This window comes from Mustela nivalis (genome assembly GCF_964662115.1).
Source record: "Mustela nivalis genome assembly, chromosome: 7".
Classification (NCBI taxonomy): Eukaryota; Metazoa; Chordata; class Mammalia; order Carnivora; family Mustelidae; genus Mustela; species Mustela nivalis.
The window spans coordinates 119,181,295-119,203,796 of record NC_139026.1 but is presented as its reverse complement, the minus strand read 5'-3'; the positions used below and the strand labels follow the sequence as shown (position 1 = coordinate 119,203,796).

General features: G+C 36.2%; 1 protein-coding gene and 1 long non-coding RNA gene across 5 annotated transcripts in view; one reads left to right on the top strand and one right to left on the bottom strand.

The window, feature by feature from the left end:
* Nucleotides 1-16,198, bottom strand: part of EPC1 (enhancer of polycomb homolog 1) — a 90,047-nt gene extending 73,849 nt beyond the window's left edge. For 2 of the 4 annotated variants that reach the window (XM_082739768.1, XM_082739769.1), the window contains exons 1-2: nucleotides 15,896-16,176; nucleotides 8,437-8,522 (exon numbers count right to left, since the gene is read on the bottom strand). In XM_082739768.1, the coding sequence (XP_082595894.1) occupies nucleotides 8,437-8,522; nucleotides 15,896-16,052 (243 nt within the window). In that variant the 5' untranslated portion in view covers nucleotides 16,053-16,176. Of the gene's footprint in view, nucleotides 1-8,436; nucleotides 8,523-15,895 lie in introns of all 4 variants that reach the window. The other 2 variants (XM_082739772.1, XM_082739774.1) reach the window with 1 other exon arrangement.
* Nucleotides 16,199-16,292: 94 nt separating this feature from the next.
* LOC309869155 lies at nucleotides 16,293-21,866 on the top strand. Its single transcript, XR_014314016.1, has 3 exons — nucleotides 16,293-16,965; nucleotides 18,245-18,306; nucleotides 21,709-21,866. It is a non-coding gene; the product is annotated as an uncharacterized lncRNA (long non-coding RNA).
* Nucleotides 21,867-22,502: the final 636 nt, after the last annotated feature.

Below are 22,502 nucleotides of genomic sequence, written 5' to 3'. Positions count from 1 at the left end.
CGTTTAAATCTACAAGGACCCCTGGCAGCCAACACCGTCCCCACCAACCCCACCCCCTTGCGAAATGATTCATTAGGCTGGCTGCCCAGTGACTGCTCAATCTCCAAATCTGGTCAAGCAAGCTCCCCAGGGGGTCAGGGTCTCTCTGTACAGGCTGCTACTGTTTCCCTTAGGGTGAGTGCTTTGTGTAAAAACAGTCAAATGGTAAGTAACATTTTGCATTCAAAGTAGCAACATGGTGCACTGAGATACAGCATTAAGTCTTGAAAGGAACACTGGCTTCCATGTTTGAAGAGCTAGATGCTAATCTAGTATCTACCACTTACCAGCAGTATGACCCTATAGAAATGATTTAATTTCTGAGCCTTAAGTATCTTATATACTCAGTCTAAGTACTTGTTATCCTCTCTTTCAGGCCACTCTGATGAACAAATGAGCTAATATAGTGAAAAATCTTTGACAGCTGCAACTTCAAATATAAATATTAAGGAAGAATATATTATTTCAATTCCACCTTAGCGGTTAGGAAGGGCATATGTGTATACATGCCCCAAAATAACACATTGGAACAGAAAATCTATGACCTATCCAAATTGCAGTTGATCACAGATTTGACTGAGAAACTAAAGTGCTTTGGACATTGCCGTAAATAGGAAATCTTCAACACAACACTGAGATTCACCCATTTATTTATTTTTCAATAATCTTTTTTTCACCCCTTCTAATTTATCCGGCCATATTTTTTTTCAATTATTCTAAAGAGTGTCTAGCACAAAATAAAAGTTCAAAAAATCTATCATAAGTTTGAATTATTTTAAGAAATGTACCTGATTATAATTTTTATAATTATAAAGTTTTATAATTTTAATGTATTTTCTAAAAAATCTCTCTTCCTCATCATCACCTTAAGAACAGAAAATCAATAAAAATGTTTTTTTTTCCTGAATCTCCTCTTCTCCCTATTTTCCCCCATTTTAAAAGCAGCATTCCAGGTTTTTAGCAGATGACATGCTAAGAAAACAAATGGCTAAAATACAGTGGTTAAAAAGACTAGCTCCAGAGTCAGACATGATTAGGCTTTTGTAGCTCTGTGAACATGAATAAAATTATTAACTTCTATGAATTGCAGTTTTCTCTTCTGTAGCATGGTGACAGTTTGGAATAGATAAAGAGGATAAATAGATAAAGAAGCCACGTGACCAAATTTACGGAGTTCTTACTTCGGCAGGGCACTTACATATACTATCTCATTTAATCCCTATAAAATGTTATAAAACAGCTCCAGCGCCTGTCATTATAGTAAGTATTCCTTCTTGAATAATTTTTCAAACCCTATCTTTTGTCCTTCCATTCACAAAAATGCACACACACACACACACACACACACACACACACACTTTTTATATCTGACTCATAGAGGACACTATTGTGTGTCTCTTTAGTATCTAGTTTCATTCTTCCATCTTAATAGAACTCCCTGCCTTTATTTTCTTGGGTTGTTCCAGAATCTGTGCTTCTTCAAATAAACTTTCATGTTCTACTTGAGAAATAATGGCTCTTAAGGAGTAATTTTTGAACCATATTCTGTCTAATGGCCTTAAAATTCTATTTTGTTAGTTCTCGGAATAAAAGACAAAACAACTTTAAGTATAGAGAAAAGGATAACCTTACGATAGTATTGCCTCCATCATATGGGTTTTTAGACTATTTTTAGAAAGAAGAGGTTTTTAAAATTTTTTTTTCAATTAATTTTTTTTAAAGATGTTACATATTTGATTGAGAGAGCACAAGCAGGGGGGGCGGCAAGCAGAGGGAGAGGGAGAAGCTGGCTTCCCACTGATATGAGAGCTGATCCCAGGACTCTGAAATCCTGAGATTACGACCTGAGCTGAAGGCACTTAACCAACTGAGCCACCGAGGTACCCCCAACTAATTTTTTAAAAAGATTATTTGAGAGAGAGAGAGCGTGCACACGTGTGCAAGAGCACGAGCAGGGGGGAGAATGGAGGGAGAGGGAGAAGCAGACTCCCAGCTAGGCAGAGAGCCCGTGGGGGTTCATCCCAGGATCTCAGGATCCCAGGACCCTGGAATCATGACCTGAACTGAAGGCAGACACTCAACTGACTGAGTCACCCAGGCGCCCCAGGAAGTAAAAGGTTTTTTTAAACCATGTTATATTTTTATAATTGAGTCATCAATGTATTAAAAAATAATGCATGCTTGGCGATCTCACCTGTATCAAGTGGTTATTTATGAACATTTTATGTTAAGAGATGTAGGTTCCAATTCTGCTTCTACCCCCAGCTTGCTGCATAATCTTGATTTTAATGTCCCTTGGCCTCCCATTTCCTCAACTTTGAAAAAAGGATCCTGAAAAAAAGGACTTTGAAGAAAGGACTTAATGGTCCCTCCCAACTTTTCCAACTGTCAAATTTTATGACTATCTCCCTTTTCCTAGTAGTTGGTAGGAAAAAAAAGGATATATGAAATTTTTAAAAAGTAAAAAGCGAAGAAAAGATAATTCAATTTGAGATGTACGATTTCTATAGTAAATATGCCTTTAGTGTTTCCTGGCTATATGTTTACATAGTATAGAAAGCCCTAGGAAGAGTGTAAGAGCAAATAGAGTTCTGGAAGATATGCCCTAGAAGAGTAATTTCACTGAGTGAGTCAAAGATGTAGTGCTTTGTTTGTTGGTAATTAGTAATACTTGATGCTTAAACAAAAGGTTCTTAGAGGATGCTTAGTAAAAGTAGCTTTGTCATAAATATGGTCAAATGTGATCTGAGAAATCCATGTAGCTCATATCATTAAAACTGGAAAATCAAGATTCAGAATTAATACCAAAAGGAAGAGACAAACTTCAAAATAAAAGCTGAAGCAGAAGTGATCGAAATAATTAAGCCTAGTAATAGAAGATCTGCAATTAGCCTGAAATTCTCACTGGAAAAGGGCAGGGAATTTCTAGGTAACAAATTGAGAAAATTAACACAATGCTACTATCCAGGCACTGAGAAAAATACCAAATAGCAACATCCAGAACAGTAGTAACAATTTAACCAGTTTAACAATTTGAAAAATACGATGCAAGTATGAAGAGTACATTTAAATCTCACATCAAAGAACTAGATTGTGTTACATATACTTTCATAAAATTTCCTAATGTTTCACTTATCAGGCCCTGCCTCTGTGCAAGCACTGTATTAATGCCATATTTTTCCTTAATGGAATTAGTTCCTGTAAAAACAAACAGGGCATGTCCTGTGTATACCCTGGTCATCCTAGCTTGAAAGGTAACATTTTATTTTATTTTATTTTATTTTATTTTATTTATTTTTAAAGATTTTATTTATTTATTTGACAGACAGAGATCACAGGTAGGCAGAGAGGCAGGCAGAGAGAGAGAGGAGGAAGCAGGCTCCCTGCGGAGCAGAGAGCCCGATGTGGGGCTTGATCCCAGGACCCTGGGACCACGACCTGAGCTGAAGGCAGAGGCTTTAACCCACTGAGCCACCCAGGTGCCCCAAAAGGTAACATTTTAAATAATTTTTTTATTTTTATATTTTCAGATTTACAAATGATGGAAATAAAATACACAAGAAATGCTTCATAAATTTATGAAGTTGTTCTCATTTCCTTTCATGATATTTAAGTACTTTTCAGGTAAACTATCTCTTTTTTTTAAATTAATTTATTTCTTTGAGAGAGAGAGAATGAAAGAGAGCATGAGAGGAGAAAGGTCAGCGGGAGGAGAAGACTCCCTGTGGAGCAGGGAGCCTGATGTGGGACTTGATCCTGGGACTCCAGGATCATGACCTGAGCTGAAGGCAATAACTTAACCAACTGAGCCACCCAGGTGCCCAAGGAGAGAGAATTTTAAGCAGACTCTTTTTGAGTATGGCACTGGACAGGGGGCTTAATCCACGACCCTTGGATCATGACCTGAGCAGAAACCAAGTCGGATGCTTAACTGACTGCAGCACTCAGGAGCCCCTCAGGTCAACGACCTTAAACCAAAAGTTTGTTCATCATTTCAGATGTTCCTGAATGAAGGTGGCAATCAATATTCCATAAGCACAGAATAGCCAGCCATCAGTTTATGTGGCCATTTAAAGTGACAAGTATAACATATATCAATACATGGAGAGAAGCATCTACAGAAAGGTGAAACGAGGGAACAAAAAGCAGCACCTGAAGGATGACCCACACAGGGGTCACAACCATCTAAACATGTGTGATGGGCATTGAGAGAATCAAGAAGGAACAAAGAAAGTTTCTATGTGTGTTGTGTATGAGCATTATTATACCTCTTCCTCACATTATTATACATCTTCCTCACACAAGGAGAGAAAGAGCTATTTTCTGGTGGGTGTAATGAAGCATTCACAAAGGTAAATCCCAGAGCTAAAAAAACAAAAACAAAAACAAAACATCTATATGGAAGCTTCTCATTTTCTACTCTTAATATCATGAACCATCTAAACTTAAAAGTATATTTTATTTACTTATTTATCTGAGAGAGACAGAACACGAGAGAGAGAGAGAGGGAGAGAGAGTACACACAAGCAGGGGGGAGGGGCATAGGGAGAGGGAGAAGCAGACTCCCTGCCAAGGAGGGAGCCTGAGGTGGGACTCAATCCCAGGACTCTGGGATTGTGACCAGAAGCTGAAGACAGACGCTCAACCCACTGCACCACCCAGGTGCCCATGAACCATCCAAATTTTTGAACAGGTTAGTAAGAGGTGAATTTCACCTGAAAAATATAATGTAGACATACAGTGTACATAGTCTCAAATTTTACCTTATTTTTTAAAAAAGATTTTATTTATTTAACACAAAGAGAGAGGGAGCACAGGTGCCCTGCAGTGGGAGAAGCAGGCTCCCCCTGAGCAAGGAACCTGATGTGGGACTCAATCCCAGGACCCCAGGATCACGACCTGAGCTGAAGGCAGATGGTTAACTGAGCCACCCAGGTGTCCCACCAAATTTTAGATATAAAGAAAAAAACTTCATTTGGATGTCCAAAAATTTCATGAGCATAAAAGCCAAAATTCAAAATTCCATATATTTGGTATATTTGGTATGTAAAATAGGGTGTGTATTAAAATTTCTGTTCATTATTTAAGTACAATTTTATTTTCAAGTGTTTTTTTTTTTCTCTCTCTCTCTCTCTCTCTTTAACCAGTTTCTTTAAGGAATGCAGGATATCAGTGTAGCTGAACAAGGGTACTTCAAAAAAATGTAGAATCTTTAAGAGTCATAAAAGTTTTCTAAATGAAAACTTCTAAATGAAAATTTGAAAATTTAAATGCTTTCCAATTTAAATTTAGACATTTTCAAATTTATATGAACTCTGAAAAGAAATAACACATAGACAACTGTTCATTTCTATGCTCTCAAATAAACAGCAATGTCATTCTGCCATCAGCCAGCCTGTTACTTTTCTTCTTTTCTCTTTTAATTTCTCTTCATTTTGGGGGAAATGTTATTATAAATATAAATGTTATTATAAATATAAATATAAAAGTTATTATTAATATAAGTAGCCTATATTATGTAAATTTATAATGGTCAAGCAATATTACAGAAGCAAATGCCCTATGCATTCATTTGACTTTTAGGTGCCCTCCTGCTGCCCCCTGCTGCCCAGTGTCCACACTTACTAAAAACTGTCCCAAACTTTTCAACCTTTCCTACTTCTCCATGTCTCCCCATCAAAACTTACCTAGCAAGAGATCCAGACCACTGAAGTTTTCCCCTACTCAGGCTACTAGGTAAATGGTAAAATAAGAAAGAACTATTTATCCCATCACCATTTTTTGGCTGACAAGAACTTGAATTGGTGTTCTATTGGAAATGACTGACTTCCAGATTCCTTAGCTTGGGATTCCAAAACCTCCTTGTGTTGGTTCCAAGGTACCATCGCAGGTCCATCTCTCCCACTCTCTAATTCCCACACATTATAGCTAACTTTCTACCCACACTGGGCTTCTAGCTGGTATTTCCAAATGCCATGTGTTTTCTCTCCTCGTTGCCTGTGCCCCACTACTTTCCTTACTTACCTGGAATGTCTTCTCTCAATGTCTACATATCGAAAATCTATGTGTCTTTCAAGGCTCTGGTCAAAAGTATCTTCTCCATGAAGTTCACCCCAATTCCCAACTGCTTCTCTTCTCTCTAATCTGTTAAGGCTCAGGATAGTGTTGTTGCTGTTGTTTTTAAGAAGCCTGATAAAGATTTATTTAGTGAGTGAAGAGCAGGTAACAAAGAAACCTTAATTGCTGGAGATGCTATTGGACTTACTAACTTTTGAGAGTAACTGCAGAGGATAATGAGAGCCTCTCTAATAATATTGTGATACCCATATGCCTAAATCGGATGACGTTTTTAATTCCTAACACACTGTGTAATGCCTGTTTAGGTCCTTGAAATCAGCGGTGTCTATGAAAAAATGAACGCATGGCATATACCGGATGTTTACGACATTATCAGGCACTTGGTGCTTTCTTGGTGGTTTAAGTGCTTTAACTCATCGTAGTCTCAAAACAGCCACATGAGGAGGGTAATTGGCCCAAATTACTTAACTGTGCAGACCCTCAGTTTCCTCTTCTTTGAAACAAGGTAATATTCCTTCCTCACGAGGCTGTTGTTAGACTATAATGAGTTAAAGGGCAAAGCTAGAACACAAAAAAATCAGGCAAAGCTGTGTTCTCATAATGTTTTCAATAGAAATGTGTACGTACGGAGAGGCTTCTAGTCAGCCATTCTAGGGGTTAAAAAAAACAAACTTGTCAACAGAATATGCTTGGAAAATGTAGACCTAGACAAAATCATAGAGAGATTCAGTGTTAATTAAAGATCTGTTAGTATCTCCAAGAGTTGATTGTCCTGTAAGACAGAATGTGAGAGATTCGGCCAAGTTCAAAGGTGTCTAGATTAAGAAAAAAGGACAGTTATCTATTCTAAAGGATTAAGAAGCGTACAACCTAAATATTTGTTCATTGTAGCCATTTGTGTGTGTGAGGATCAAAGATTCTCACCTGACTTAAAAAAAGGTAAAGATATGACTCACTTTTTGTGGGGTGGGGTATAGGGATACAATGAATGTCAGTAAGGTTCAGAATGATCCATCAATGTCTCAGCCAAGGATCTAGTCTGTTCCACCCAAACCTCTGCTCATCAAGAAACCAGTTTATTGAAAAGGCAGATCAAAAAATTTACTTGGGAAGGCATCACCCAAAATTGTTAGGTAGGACATAACTGTTTTCTTAGCAGGTAAGAAGCTTTTAACTCCAGAAAGATGTACAATAAGTACAAAAGTGTTTTTAATGTAGATTAATTGTTCTCTTTAAGAACACTTGACCAATTGGAGTAAGAGGACAGCCTATTAGACTTTAAAGTACAATTCCTACAAAATTATATATAGTATTGAAACATTAGAGAACTTAAGAATCATAAATTTATTAGATATGTAAGACTTTCTTGACTTCTTGAAACTGGTTATTAGATACCAAAAGAGGCAGCTGTATGCAGTAAATTTATAAATACAGTATAAAGAGGAATACAAAGTTGGAAGGTATTTAATCAAGTAATAGTATAAATAAGACCAAATTTTAAAGGTCCATGATTTCTAAAATTTGCCAGATTTATAAATATGATAAGATTTGTGAACTAAATTTAAAAACATTAGGGAGAGCTTCCTTGGATAGTAACATTAATAAATTTCATATTACCTTTTGAAAACTCAAATTAACTTCAAAATGGTCTTTCAGTATGCAAAACAAATAGTGGTAACTGGGCTGTTTTTCTCCCAGCTAAAGCTGGTGTTCATTAGGCGGTCAACTTAATGGTTTATCCCACAGAACTGGCCACACTGTCCAGTTATTCTTTACCTGGGTTTGAACCTTCCTCACTTTCTAGGAGATGTGACTGTAGGTTTTGAACTATTGAGATGAGAAGTAGCAGCACTAATCGACTGACCTCTTCATTTTTTGGTTTAGTGGCTTACTTCAGTAGAGGAACTTAGCAATTCTCAACTCCAGCTGTATATTGGAATCCTGTGAATAGCTTTTGGGAAATGCTTATGCCAAGATCTGATCCAGGCCAATCTCTGGGCATGGGGTGCGGGCATTTTGTTTTTAAGTTTCTGGATGATGGTAACTACAGGAAGTTGAGAAGCCCTGGTGTAATAATAGTGTGAGCCAAGCACAGCCAAGCACAAGCACTAGTGCTATCCAATAGAACTTTCTGCAATTATGGAAACTGCTATAGACTGAATGCTTATATTCCCCCTCAAATTCATACACTGAAATTCTAACCCTCAATGTGATGGTGTTTGGAGGTGGGACCTTTGGGAGGTGTTTAGGTCATGAGGGTAGAAACCTCATGAATGGAATTAGTGCTTCTGTAAAACAGACCCCAGAGAGCCCCCTCACCTCTTTGGCTGAGAGGACACAGCAGGACATTATGACCGTCACCAGACACTGAATCTGCCAGCACCTTGATCTTGGACTTCCAGCTTCTGTAACCACGAGAAATTTTTGTTGTTTATAACCCTCCCACACTATGGTATTGTTATAGCAGCCTGAACAGACTAAGACAGAAATGTTCCATAAATCTGTTGTCCAAGATGGTAGCCACCAGATAGGTGTAGCTTCTAAATTTTTAATTTCAATTCAAACTTAAATTTACATAGCTACAGAAGGCTAATGACTATGTGTTGGACAGCACAGCTTGGCAGGCTTAGACCATTTAAAATGATTTGAGTTTATTATATACAGCAGCTGAATGACTCTTATTGCTACTGGACCACACCAATCCACACTTAACTACTCTTGTCTCTTGGGGTACTTCATGCTAGTTTCTTGTCGAAGCCTTTAGTGCTATGAAAGGATAGCTCAAAGTTTATATAGGCTCTGGGAATGTTAGGACATTGGATTTGCTGATTGTCTTTTACTCATTTATGCTGGCAGTTCATTTCTTGGACTTTAATGAAAAATGAGCAAAGACCTTCAGAACTAAAAATTTCTTAAGTGTCAAAGCAGTGGAGCAATTAAACTCTTGGAAAAAGTCTTCTTCATTCCTTGGCATATGATAGTGTTTTTCAACTGGAGGTTATGACCTTTGTCTTGGATGATGGAGAGTTTCCGTGGATTGGGGCAGTGGCCTGAGTTTCAAAGCTAAATATAGGCCATTGGCATGGCAGCTTCTTTCTCGGTCTCATCGAAACCATGTCCCATTAATGAATGTGGGGCATTCGTGGCTGGGGGATAAAGTAAAAAAAACCCAGAAAAATGCCAATACAGAAGTCTTTCTTGGATGTGACTCGCGACTGAGCACAACTAAGTTCTATTTTTACCTGCTTTTAAAAATAATTTGTAAATTGTGGATTGCTATTTTTTTGGGGGGAAAAAAGGTTAAAAATAATACACACACATATATGATTCACTGGCAAATCTGAAATGTGATATTCGTGCTGAGGCATAAGAAGAATCGTCCTTCAGGTCATTGCTCAACTCTTCCCTTTTCAGTGAGGCTATCCTGACAACCCTATTTAGAATTTCAATATATGTGTTTTCCTACATTTGCCAAATAGTGAATGACATTCTTTTAAGTTTGGCATATTTCAAAGTCAAAATACTTATCATGGCAGGTGCCATCTGATTCTCTAGATCAGGGTCTCAAAGGGACCAGCAACATCAGTGGCATCTGGGAGCTTGCCAAAATGCAGCTTCTCAGGCCTCAATCCAGACCAACTGAGCCAGGAACCCTAGCTGTGGGGCCCAGAAATTTGTGTTTTAGGTGATTCTGGTGCACAGTGACATCTGAGATCCACTGATGTAGAGTACACTGAATCCACCCAAAATGTCCCAGAGGGGGAGACTTCCATTCAGCCCAAACTTGGTTAAGATAAAACATTTTGTACATAAAACTGAACTTGTAAGTTGTGAAACAGATCCCAATATTCTGTTTGGACCTAGTGTTATGAATCATGAATTTATCCAGTTCAACTAAGCCTCACTGAATCTCTAGTCTCTGATCTTTCTTTTCTCTATAAAATCAAACTTCTGAAAGAATTTCATGAGATGTTTCTGAAGAGGTAAGATGCAATACAAGTGTGCCTCCAGCAAATTCAACATACAAAAATTCAGATGTATACAACTGCTAAGTTAGGTGGCCAATTACTGTTTTTATGAAAATACTAGATTTATAAAATGATTCACTAGAGGATTCATTTAAACAGTGACATTGTATAGTGCATTTAAAATATATCAATTTACAGAACATAAATTTTACAAATGTCTAAAGTGATAGTATAGAAGTACAGGTAAGTACACTGATTCCAAATGTCCTCTGATTTCAAATGTCCCAGGTTCAAACTCCAGCTTTTTTATTTACTGGGTAACCTGGGTCAAATCTTTCTAAGCCTCAGTTTCCTCATCTGTAAAATGGGTATAGTAACTGTCCAAAATTTGTGTGAGAATTTAAGTATATAATAAAAGTAGCATTTAGCTAGAAGCTGGAACATGGTAAGCTCTGATTAAATGTTTGTTTTTAGTGTAGTTTAGTTTTTAGTTAGCTGCCTTTGTGTCCAGTCTGGTCTCTATGAAAACAGATACTTCTGTTTTATCACTCAAGAATGTTCACACAAAGCAGTTAAAGTTCATACAAAACAAATAGGAGCTAACCATACTGAGTTATCACACTGGATACTGAGCTGGTATTCACCCTTCCAAGAACTCTTCTCTAGCCAAACTAATCACGGGAATTTTAATCTCCTTGTCCATTACTGGGTGAGGTACAAACATGTCCTATAAACATAGTCAATGAGCTGTAAGAAGCAGTGTGCTGTGGGCCACTGGCAAGAATTTCTTCCTTTATTATTATTATTTTTTTAAAGATTGTATTTATTTATTTGACAGAGAGAGAGATCACAAGCAGGCAGAGAGGCAGGCAGAGAGAGAGATGGGGAAGCAGGCTCCCCGCTGAGCTGAGCCCAACTGATCCCAGGCCACTACCTGAGCCGAAGGCAGAGGCTTAACCCCCTGCACCACCCAGGCACCCCAAGAATTTCTTCCCTTATAGAAGGATGTATTAAGAGAAACGATCTCCCCTTTGGAAATTGTAATATCAGGCTATGATGATTGGAGCTGCAGCAGCCATATTGTTACTATGAGGAAAGACAATTGCTGACATTGTGGCAATGTAAAAGAATGGAATCTGCTAAGGACATTGGTAACACTGTTGAGCTACTACTGAAGCAGATATAGAACTGGCTTGCTTCCTGTTACTGATTTAGTTGAAATAATACATGTCCATATTTTTTTTAATGTCACTATCAGGAAGGTTCTGTGTTAGTACAAAAGCAAACTAAATGCCATAATACATCTATACCTAGTATGGATTAATTGGCTCTATGACAAAATAATTTGATGACTTTATTCTCAAATTCATCTTAATCCACATATAGAGAATCCTTAATGAAGAGATCATTAATCTACATACAGTAGCGGGCTTACTTTCCTGCTCCATGTCTCATGTGCTTACCTAATTAAGTATTAGCTAAATGTGTGATTATGTTATTTTAGTAAATTAAATTATTTGTTTTTATTTAAAAATTCTGTTTTATCTATCATTAAAAATATTGCAGATTTTAAAATGGAAATAAATATTTTAATTTTGATATAATCCTTTACACTGCAATCATATTTCTCTGCTTCATTTCACAATTTATATTTACATTGACAGTTTTTTCATGACAGAGTGAATAAAATGTACAAAATGAGGCTCTACCACATTCAAAGTTTTCATTAAATGGACCTTACAAGGACACACCCCAAATTCCCACTACCAGAGTGACCTCCATCTCTCTTCACAAGTAAGTAAGTTTATGTTTTATTTCTCATTTCGCAATAAAAATTGGTATTGGTTAACTATTTATGTAGCACCTATTTGGGCTATATCTAAAATCTGAGGGCTATTTCCCCCTCAGTGTGTGAATATCTGGTGCCCAACTAATGGCCTCTCAATAGAAGGACAGTTGTTAAATCATTTGACTATATTTAAATTAAAAAAAAAAAGTTTTTTACTCTAGAAATCTCATGTGGTCTTTATTTCCAAATGGGAGGCCCCCATATCTAACACCTTAGATTAAAACTTGAACCTTCTTGGACAATAAACTCCATGAAAGCAGGGATGCTTGTCTTGTCTTAATATTATACCTCAGCATCTTAGCATGGTAGGAAATAATAGGTAGGAAAAAAATCTAAAATAAATAAATCTCCAAATAAAAATAAATGTTGAACAAATTCAGTAGAAAGTAAAACCCTTTTGTCTTTTTCACAAAGAAATAATTTCTTTGCTTTATTTTCTCTTTAGACTCTTCATTTAAGGATATTTTTGGAATTATAAAAAAATTTATACTGCAAATACCCATTTTTGTCTATTACTTTCCCCTTCTCTTTCCTTGCACAACCTAAGGACAGCAGTGAATCTGTATAGTCTTGTGGAAAGTAATGATATGTCCAAGAAACAGCAGAGGTAAATATGGACAAGAAGTGGGTGGAACTGGAAACGTACAATTTCAGGTCTGTATTGAACTTGGTTTTCTGAGAACAAAATTTTTAGCTATTTTTCCTTCTTCTAAAGAAGTTCATTCCTAGGTATATTAGATTGGCCCTGGCTAATATTTTTAGCATTTATATTAGGTCATCTTAATATTTCTTCCCTTTGTTATCTCATCTTTCCTAATAGGTTTGGCTAACCTAAAAATTTTCTCAATTTTTAGCAATACTAATGAGTACAAATTAATAAATTAGGAAATTGCATTGGTTCATTACATTGTCATAATAAAATTTCCATCTTATTTCTGTTATTGACCAAACTCCGTAATTTCAAATTTACTTTTCTGAGGTTTATTGTTTAGAATTTGATTTACAGATTCTCCATGTCTTTGGCACCATTTATTTATTTTTTCTGCAACCTGTTTTTGGCGATTTCACTACTCATTGACCCCTCCCTTCCACCAGAGGGATGGGCAGAGTAAGAAAATATGATATGACATTTTAATGTAGTCAATTTTGCTACTTGTTACTATCTCTGATAAAATGGTGTGCAAGAAAGAAATAAATGTGTATTATTAACTGAAATGATATTTCAGGGTTTTTCTTTAAATAATTTTTTTATTGTTCATGATCTAGTAACTGTTACTATGGAAAACTGAGTTCTCTCTAGACTACATTTAATAGATAAAGATTTTTTTATGATAAAAACATAGTTTATAATAATTCTAATCTAAATCACACCAAACTCATGAACTAATGCCCACAAAAATATTGTCAGTTAAAAAAAGAATTAATGTCCAAAGAATCCAGAGCTAAAATGAAGCACAAGGTGGATTTAAAAATGGAGAATAATATAAAATAATAAATTGTTTTTGCCTTATAGATTTAAACCTCCTTACCTACCTAGTGATGTAAGAGGAACATATAAAAGAATATCTTGAATATAAATATATACGGATGATTTTAAAAAGTGAAGATTTAACTCTAATGGTTACTTCATAATCAATGATGTAATAGTCAATGATGTAGGAGAACAAAGAGCATTGCATAGCTACATATGGACTTCATAGAATCAGTTTGTTTTTAAAAGGGGAACTACAGTATATAAACATTTTTAGTTTTTACAGATAAAAATAAAATATATCACCAGCTGAATAACAGAATATTTTAGCAACAAACATAATGGGAAGTATATTTTATTCAGTAGATCAAGTTCGGAGAACTAAACTCTCCAGAATAACCAGAGGGTTCGATAGTATATTTACACCTGCTGTATTTCATTCTATAAATAATCTATAATGTCAAAACTAGTCTTGATGGGGCATTTAAATTGTATAAAGAGATAAAATGTTACAGTGGACATTTTAACATTTTTACAGCATGGTATAAACAAAACTATGGACGTGATACATAATTATTTTTGAAGTTCAAAGAAAGAGTCCTATAGAAATAAATTACATGGACACAAAAATGAGAAATACTATTCTTAGACATTTTCACATATTCCTTTACTTAAGAATTTTAAATGATTAGTGAAATAAGCATTTACCTATTTCAAAGTGAAAAAAACCAGTAACTCCAGAAATCTTCACTCTCTCAAGAAATTATTCAATCATACGTTAAGGTGGTCTAGGATAGTACTTCAGTTGTTTTTATTTTATTTAGCAAAATAATATGTTTTAGGTATGGTTATTGATTCCTCCCACTTTCTTTTCGAACGAAGGATATACTTACTATCTTCACAAACAACTAAAATGTTCACAGAGACAGGTATAACATATGTCATATCATAATGTACATTTTGTTCTTGGGAAGCTTTGGGCCTAAACCCCATATTCTCTAGTCAGATAATTCTCAGTAAGAACAAAGATGAAAAACATTTTACCTGCATTCAGATAAACGAATACCAGTATTTTTAAAGTTAGAAACAGTTGTGTACATGTTCTCAAAAAATTACCTTATTCCAAAACATTTGCTTTTTTCAAAACAAGGATATACATAAATTCAATTGAAGTATCATTTCAAAATAAATAATAATGTAGGCATTATTACATGCCAACCTAGTAGAAAATTCCCTGGAGAAACTTAGAATAGTTATTTAAGAAATCCCTAGGTTCAAAACAAAATTCAACTTTTACAATGTTGAGTGAACTAAAACTCAAACATTTTGTTACATTGGAAAAACATTAACATGCATGGTATTGTAATACAGAGAAAATACAAAATGTTACGAAGGCAAGAGAAAGTAAACCAACAGCTAATTATTGAAAAATTCTGATCTAGAGATAATCAGATCAGATAAAACACAACTGCAAACTGCACGCTTGTCCCTGATGCTCCCTGGACGGGTTGTGACGACATGTCTGCTCTCACCCACGGTTCACAGTTCACAATAAACATTTAAATAATACAACTGAATAATTCCCCTGACCAAATTGAACTTTCTTTAAGGAAATAAAGGGATAAGATAATAGATCAAATCTTGCCCCACCTCTTTTTTTTTCCTCCTTTTTTCTTTTAGTGAAACTGACATAAATTGTTGAGGAGCACTACAGCGCCACCAACACAGATCAATGCAAAACAAAAAAGATCTCCCACCGTGTGCAAAAAGAAAAAAAAAATTAGAAAAATGCCAAAAATTACAAAATGTCTCCCAAATGTACCTTTTTGGAGAAAAACAAGCTAGATCTGCAAAGATTATCTAACGAAGAGCTCCAAGGAATTAATATCATGGAATACAAGTTTAGATCTGATCAGCAAAGAAAAGATCCACTATTTAGTAACAGCCATAACTTAATATAAACCCGGTTATGTCAATCTCCACCTTCATTATACCAAGGGCAGCTTTTCTGTAGTTTGTATCCAAGTAATCCATCAAGAAAACCACAATAGGCCTATTAAAAAAAAAAAAAAAAGAAAGAAAAGAAAAAGAAAGAAACAAAACTACATCCATAGTTTGCCTGCTGATAATTTAGTCCTGGACAAATTAGGTAATACATAATTTTTATAAAGAGGATATGCACATATTTGGCATTACCAACATTGCTGGCACAAAACAAGTCCATCTTGAAATAGCTGAGTTCCCCTGTAGTTCACAGTAATTAAAGTATAATTTATATTACAAATATTTGGCTTTAATAATGAAAAAAAAATGTTTTTTTTTTCTTTTAGTAAAATTTTACCAGACAAGATTAGGTGGAATATGCAGAGACCAAAGCTAAAAGAAAAATACAAAGATTGGTTTTGTTAGAAGAAACACAATGAAAATCCTCTTCATCTGGAGGCTCATTCAAAGATTTAATGACATAAATGTTTAAAATTACAAACTTACCATTGGTGTAGGCAGAGAAGAAGCCAGTTCTTGAAAAATAATTGTAACAATATAGGCTGAATACTTGTGTCCCTGGAAACAACAGCCTCCAGGCAGCATATGGATCTTCAAACATCTTTAAAATATTTGGTAAATAAAAAGTAATACTTTCTTCCATGATCAGTGGCTGAATGGGGTGGCTTCCCCCAGGATCTGTGGGCGTTTGGAAAAAATCGGAGAAATATCCACGAAGATTAAAAGCAGAGGAGGCAGCGGCAGCCAGAAGACTCTGGGGTTAACAACTTTGCGATGGCAAGCAGACGTGCTCTGATTGGTTAGGAGGGCAGTGTCCCTACAGTCTGCACTATCCCCCGCTCCCCCCGCCTCCTGCAGCTCGGAAAAAAATGCAGTGTGTGTGCCATTTTACACTGGGCTTTTAAAAGCACAGCCACCCAAATGACAAAAGTCGAAGCTCGCTATTAAGTGACACTGCAAAACAATAGCTCCCACGACTGCCTGGGAGCTCGGGAAAATGCCCTTTGAACGGCTCCAGGAACACTCTTCCCTCCTGTGTGTGGGTTTTTGCGGAAGAGAAGGCTTTCCATAAGCAAATCGTTTATCACTTCCCGAACGTCGATATGTAATGGGGATACAAATATGGCCATTTGAAAACTATGGCCATCAAAACAGTTTTGATTTGACATCATTGGGTCCCTAAAGAAGGCGGTAATCCGTGAACAAAATTCACGACTCCTGTAGCTCGGGGAGCTTGGATTCCTTGTAAAAACAGAATTCGTTAGCCGCAGTAACAACCATTGGTGCAAGGAACGAAAATAAAAGGGCTTTGGTGGTTAAATTTAAAACAATAGGCACACTTTTTTTTTTTTCCCCTCCTTAAAAATTCTGTTTCAAAAAGCTTTACTGGCTGACAGAATTCTACCACTCTGCCTTACAAACAAAATGGCTGTGGTACTGAGTTTTTTTGGATCCTCCCACTGTGCCTCCTCCTGGCCTCCAGGAAGTGGTAAAAATCCAAAATAAATACAGTACTAAAAGTACATTGTCCAGGCTCAACTCGGGTGAAACCTTTGGTAAGGAGGGGGTGGAGGGGGTCTTAGAAATGTGCTGCTTTTATGAGTTTTTTTTTTTTAATTGTTTTGAAAAGAACATCAATCACTAGAGATTTACTTGACTGTAATTCGAACTTCCTGCTTTACATATTTATAAGGTCTTTCACCTATCTTGGCAGGCTTTCAAATTAAGTGGGCTGGGAAATTTGATGCTCCGTCTCTAGTCGTGAGCTGAGTCAGGTATTAGGCGGTTGCAACTGGGCTTTTAAATAAAAACGAAGCCTGAGACTTAAAAAAATGTGATGTGAAATGAATGCGACACGACGTTTGCAAACGTGAAGTCAAAAAGCCAGCAAATATCGAAATGTGTCAAATACTGCATATATGTATTCATTGAATGTGTTAAGGATAAAATTCTTTGCCAACTAAATTTCTAATGAGATAGAACAAGGTTTAAAGGAGTTGGATGAAGACAGAGGTGAGAATTGCCTACCTTTTCCCATACACACACACTTGTTGGTCTGGCAGCCCTATCCCTGCCTGGCATTTAAGGAGCTATAGCTAGGGTGACTATATAATTTATCATCTTCACTAGGACACTTGAGAGTGAAAGGGGACATATTATTAGTTATATGACAACTGGAATAAACAGGGACTGTCCATGGTAAACCAGGAGGAAAAGACCATATCTTCAAGCGAGACCTTTAACTTTTGCCACACAGGTCGCCTACAGGTATGGGTTCTAGGCCAATTTAGATAGAACCTGAGCTAGACCCCTTCTCTGTCCTTGCTGTAATGTCAACTGAAGGAGATGACAGAAGACTTGGATTCAGATATATTTAGTGAACAACCATGGTAAAAAGAATATCTGAACACCCATTTTATTTTGTAATCTCATCAATAGTGACCCGATGAGAGTAAAATTCGGTAATATTTGATTATCATCTGGAAAACATCCTTAAGAAGTCATCTAACAGGGAGAGTAGACTAAAATTTTTTAGTAATTTTTAAGCAGTTTTCCTTTCAATAGAAAAAAATTGTTAGAGGCCAGTTTCACTATGCCCTTTTGTCTTTCTACCACCCTAGCCCTGTTCTTTTCTCTCTCATCCCTTCCACCACCCCTATATACACATGCACATTAATATTTGCATACATACAATTATACATATATGATTATATATGTACATCCATATATACACATGTAGATATGCCTGCAAATGTATACTTTATTATCTATAGATTAGAATCTTCTGTTCATATTCCACAATGTGCTTATTTCTAATTGTATGCTTTCTTATAGGATAATTTTCTTCAGAGTTTTTGAGCCGATATTCATGATTTACAAGATTTGTTTTGGTAAAGGTAAAATGTAGAGTGAGATGTTTTGGAAAAATTATTACTGAAAGACATAGGATAAATTATTCTCATGTTGTTTATTGAAATAGTTCTTAAGAGTTTAGAATGTGCCAGGCATGATGCTTGGTGCTACATATATGTTAATGAATAGGAGATAGTTTATCATCCCCTTCAAAGAGTTCACTGTCTAGTGGGGAGACAGAGAAATAAGCAAGCAAATTATAAGTACTTTTAAAAAAATAATCAGAGTGAAGTCTTAGTTGAAAATAGGCAGTGAAACATATAGATAAGGTGGTAAGGAAAGTTCTTTCTAAGCTGGTGACATTAAAGCTAGATTTGATGGATAAGAAGGAGCCAACTTGAAAAATATGTGAGAAATAGCAGACCAGAAGTAGGGCACGACATGTGCTAATGTCCTGAGGCAGAATGGAGCTTGAAGTATTCCAGGAAGTAAAATGAGGCCAATGTGGGGGCAGTATACTGAGAGAAAAGGAAAATGACATCAGTTGAAGTCAGAAATGAGGTGATATCCTGCAGAAGTTTGTAAGCTACAGAAAAGAATTCCATATCTCAGCAAGTGAATTATATTCAGAGAGTAGAATGTTGGAAATTGAGATTTTGGAGGTTTTAGTGGCTAAAAGATCCAGAGAAACTTTGGTGAAGTGGAGAAAAAACAAAACAAAACAAAACAAAAAAATTAAACCCCATGCAAATTGTGAATTTACACAGCTGGATCACAGTGTTTTGGTATTATATTTTTTAAAAACTACATTTCAGGGATGGCTGGATGGCTCAATCGGTTAATTGCTTGCTTTGGCTCAGGTCTTGATCCCAGGGGTCTGGGATCAAGTCCTGATTTGGGCTCGTTGCTCAGCTTTTCTCTCTGCCTGCTGCTCCCACTGCTTGTACTCTTTCTTTGACAAATAAATAAAATCTTTTTTAAAAAATCTACATTTTATCTCCATCATTATAGCCATTGATTGATTATGTCTCAGTTCATAAATGAATATGAACAAGAAACAAACATCTAAGACCATACATATTACTAATAAAATGAAAAGAAAGAATTCAGGCAACCACTTGCCTCATTTTCTGCTTCTTTTCAAGTGCTGATTTTGGCATTTTTTATTCAAAAAACCTTGTATTTCTTATCAGTTGAACAAAGTTCAATTAACACATTTTTTTAAACAAAATGAGCCAAAGCATTATTAAAGCTAGAATTTAACTAATACACTTGGAATCAAAACAGTTATCCTTTTTGAATTACTCTTTGTTAGCAAACCAAAATGCTGTGTATTCATGGGCAGAAATAATGTGTTCTATTTCTTAGATTTGAAGACTTAGAAAAATTTTGACAGCAGTGATGTGTAATTCCTCCAATGAGCTTTTGTAGCAATAGGAATCTCTAAACACATCAAATTGTGAACCAATTAGATAATGCAGTTCTTAAGACCTTTGCCTCTCAGAACTGTGAGGTGAAAGAAGCTATATTTTGGAATTCAGAGTTTTAAAATATAGTGGTCCCCCTTACCCAGTATTGCTTTCTGCAGTTTTTAGTCAGTCACATGGGACCTACCCTCTGACAGGTACAATAATCCTCCTTCTGACAAATCATCAGAAGGTCAGTAGTTGCCTGACGCTATGTCACAACGCCTCTATCACTCACCTCACTTCATCCATAATGTAGCATTTTATCATCTCACACCATCACAACAAGAAGGGTGAGGATGATACAGTGAGATGTTTTGAGAGAAAGAGACCACATAAATGTAGCTTCTATTATAGTATATTGTTATAATTGTCCTATTTTATTATTAGTTATTGTTAATCTCTTACTGTCCCTAGTTTACAAATTTAATTTTATCAAAGGTATGTATGTGTAGGAAAAGACATAGTATATATAGCATTTGGTACTGTCTGAGGTTTTAGGCATTCTTTAGGGGTCCTGGAACATATCCCCCATGGATAAGGGGGGGTGACTTCTGTAATTTTAAAGTAGTAATATGATGTAGTGCCCCATAACCAAATATAACAAAATATATGACCAATCATACTAAATGGGGTAAATAAAGACTATAAGTAGCCCCATGTCATTTCAGGTCAACTTTTGACACCAAATAGGAAGTACAATTGTGAAAAAGTTTTCGGTTTTCAACTTTTGGGAATTTGTAAGTGTAGATAAGAGAGTGTGCATCTGTAAACTCTAGTCGCATTCAGTTTGTTGAAAAGAAATCATTCTTAGTTTAAATCAAAGTTCATAATCCTCATGAACAGCGTTACAGATTGAAAATGACCAAACTTCTATCTGTGGGTCCCAAAGAATTAATGTACACCTGCCGCCAAATTCCTTTAGTTATTTGTGTGGTCTTAAACAAATTCTTTTAATTTTACCCTTTAATATTTTCCCTTCTTAAGAATAAAGTTATGCTTTTCCTTCTTAAGAATAAAGTTATACTTTCCTTCTTAAGAATGAAGTTATACTTTCTCGGGAAACATATTTTTGAAGCAGTACCTCACTAGATTTCTTCCTTTCCAAATGGTTTAATATTATATCTGTAGCAGAGGTTATAGGAATGTTTATTTCGGAACACATTACCCATGGTAGGATGATTTCAGATTGCATTTATCCATTACAAGCAAAGTGGCATTTTCAAGCAAGGTCATTCCGGGGAGCAATTGGTGACCATTGGTATGGCCGGACTGCTGGCTAACCAATATCCATCCTCCCTTCCTTTCTTACTCATAAATTCCCATTTATTTTGGGTTTGCCACCCAAAACTATTTGCCATGCAGTTTTCCCCAGTGAGGTTTAGGCAGCCATGATTTGGTGGGGCTCCTGAGAAAGCACTGACAGGGCCCTGACTCAGCAGGGAGGGCCTTTTCCTCCTCAACTTCGCCCTTCATCCCGCTTCGAGTGTGGTCACCATACTGGGCAGAGTTGGAGCTACATGAAAACCAAGATCGCTCATGGCTAAGGGTAGCAGCACAGAAGGAAAAAAACTAGGTCCTCTGGAACCTTCACTCCATCTGGACTTCTTTTCACAAAAGGGAAAAAGAAAATCGTTAATTTGTCTGAGGCACTCTTTTATGGGGTCTCTTCTTCACAGCTAATGCGGTTTCTGGTGCAGTTAGTGTGAGTGATCTTCAAAGTATTTTCTCTGTTATAACCAGCTACTTTTTAATTGCTGTGTATACTAGACTGAGAAGGGGAACAAAGGGACTTCGGAATATAAGAAATCTTCAATCTTAATCTGGGCTGTGTTTGCCAGTATACGAGAATGCACATATGTATGTGTATAGATGTGTGTCATGTATCTACACATATAGATGTAAAAGTTACTGAGCTATACATTGATTAGTACACTGAATTTGTTTAATTGTATGTATGTTCTCTCTCTATTTCCTAAGGACGCTCTATACCCAGTCTGGAGCCCAAGGCAAGGCCCAAACCCATGACTCTGAGGTCAAGACCCAAACCAAGATCAGAGTCAGATGCTTAGCCAACTGAGCCACACAGGCTCCCTGTATGCTATCTCTTAATTAAAGAAGTTATTTTAATTATTATAGAGTGATGGGATCTGATCATTTCTATGTAAACATATATAGTAAGAAGCTGGACAGATACAATTCTTTTAAAAATATTAACCTCGGTTCTAAGGGCTTAAGATGACTACTCATTTCTCTCATTAAAAAATAGCTCTCCTATGTTTATACGTTACCCTGTAATCATGTTGCTGAAAAGCATTCTAGAACTGCATTTTCCATCACTATTCACTTAGTATTCTTTTTCTTATATACTTGACAGCTACATGCATGCCTTCTTTAGCAGCAGCCATTTTCATTTTATGAACCTTAAATCTTGGATGATCTCAGCTGGTGCTTAAGCTTCTCATTCCTATACAGCTTATTGGAATTCTAGACTCTCTGGTGATTGACCTATTGTGGACCTGTGGACATGAAATGGTTAAACAGTAAGCTTAACTCTTAGCTTGGAGTTTTCTTATACTATGCTATAGGAGTATCATAGTAACAATACAACAAAGAGAAATTTTTCATCTAGTATTCAATAGGAAGTTATTCTTTTTTTTTTAATTAACATATAATGTATTATTTGCTTCAGGGGGACAGGTCTGTGAATCATCAGTCTCACACAATTCAGAGCATTTACCATAGCACATACCCTCCCCAATGTCCATAACCCA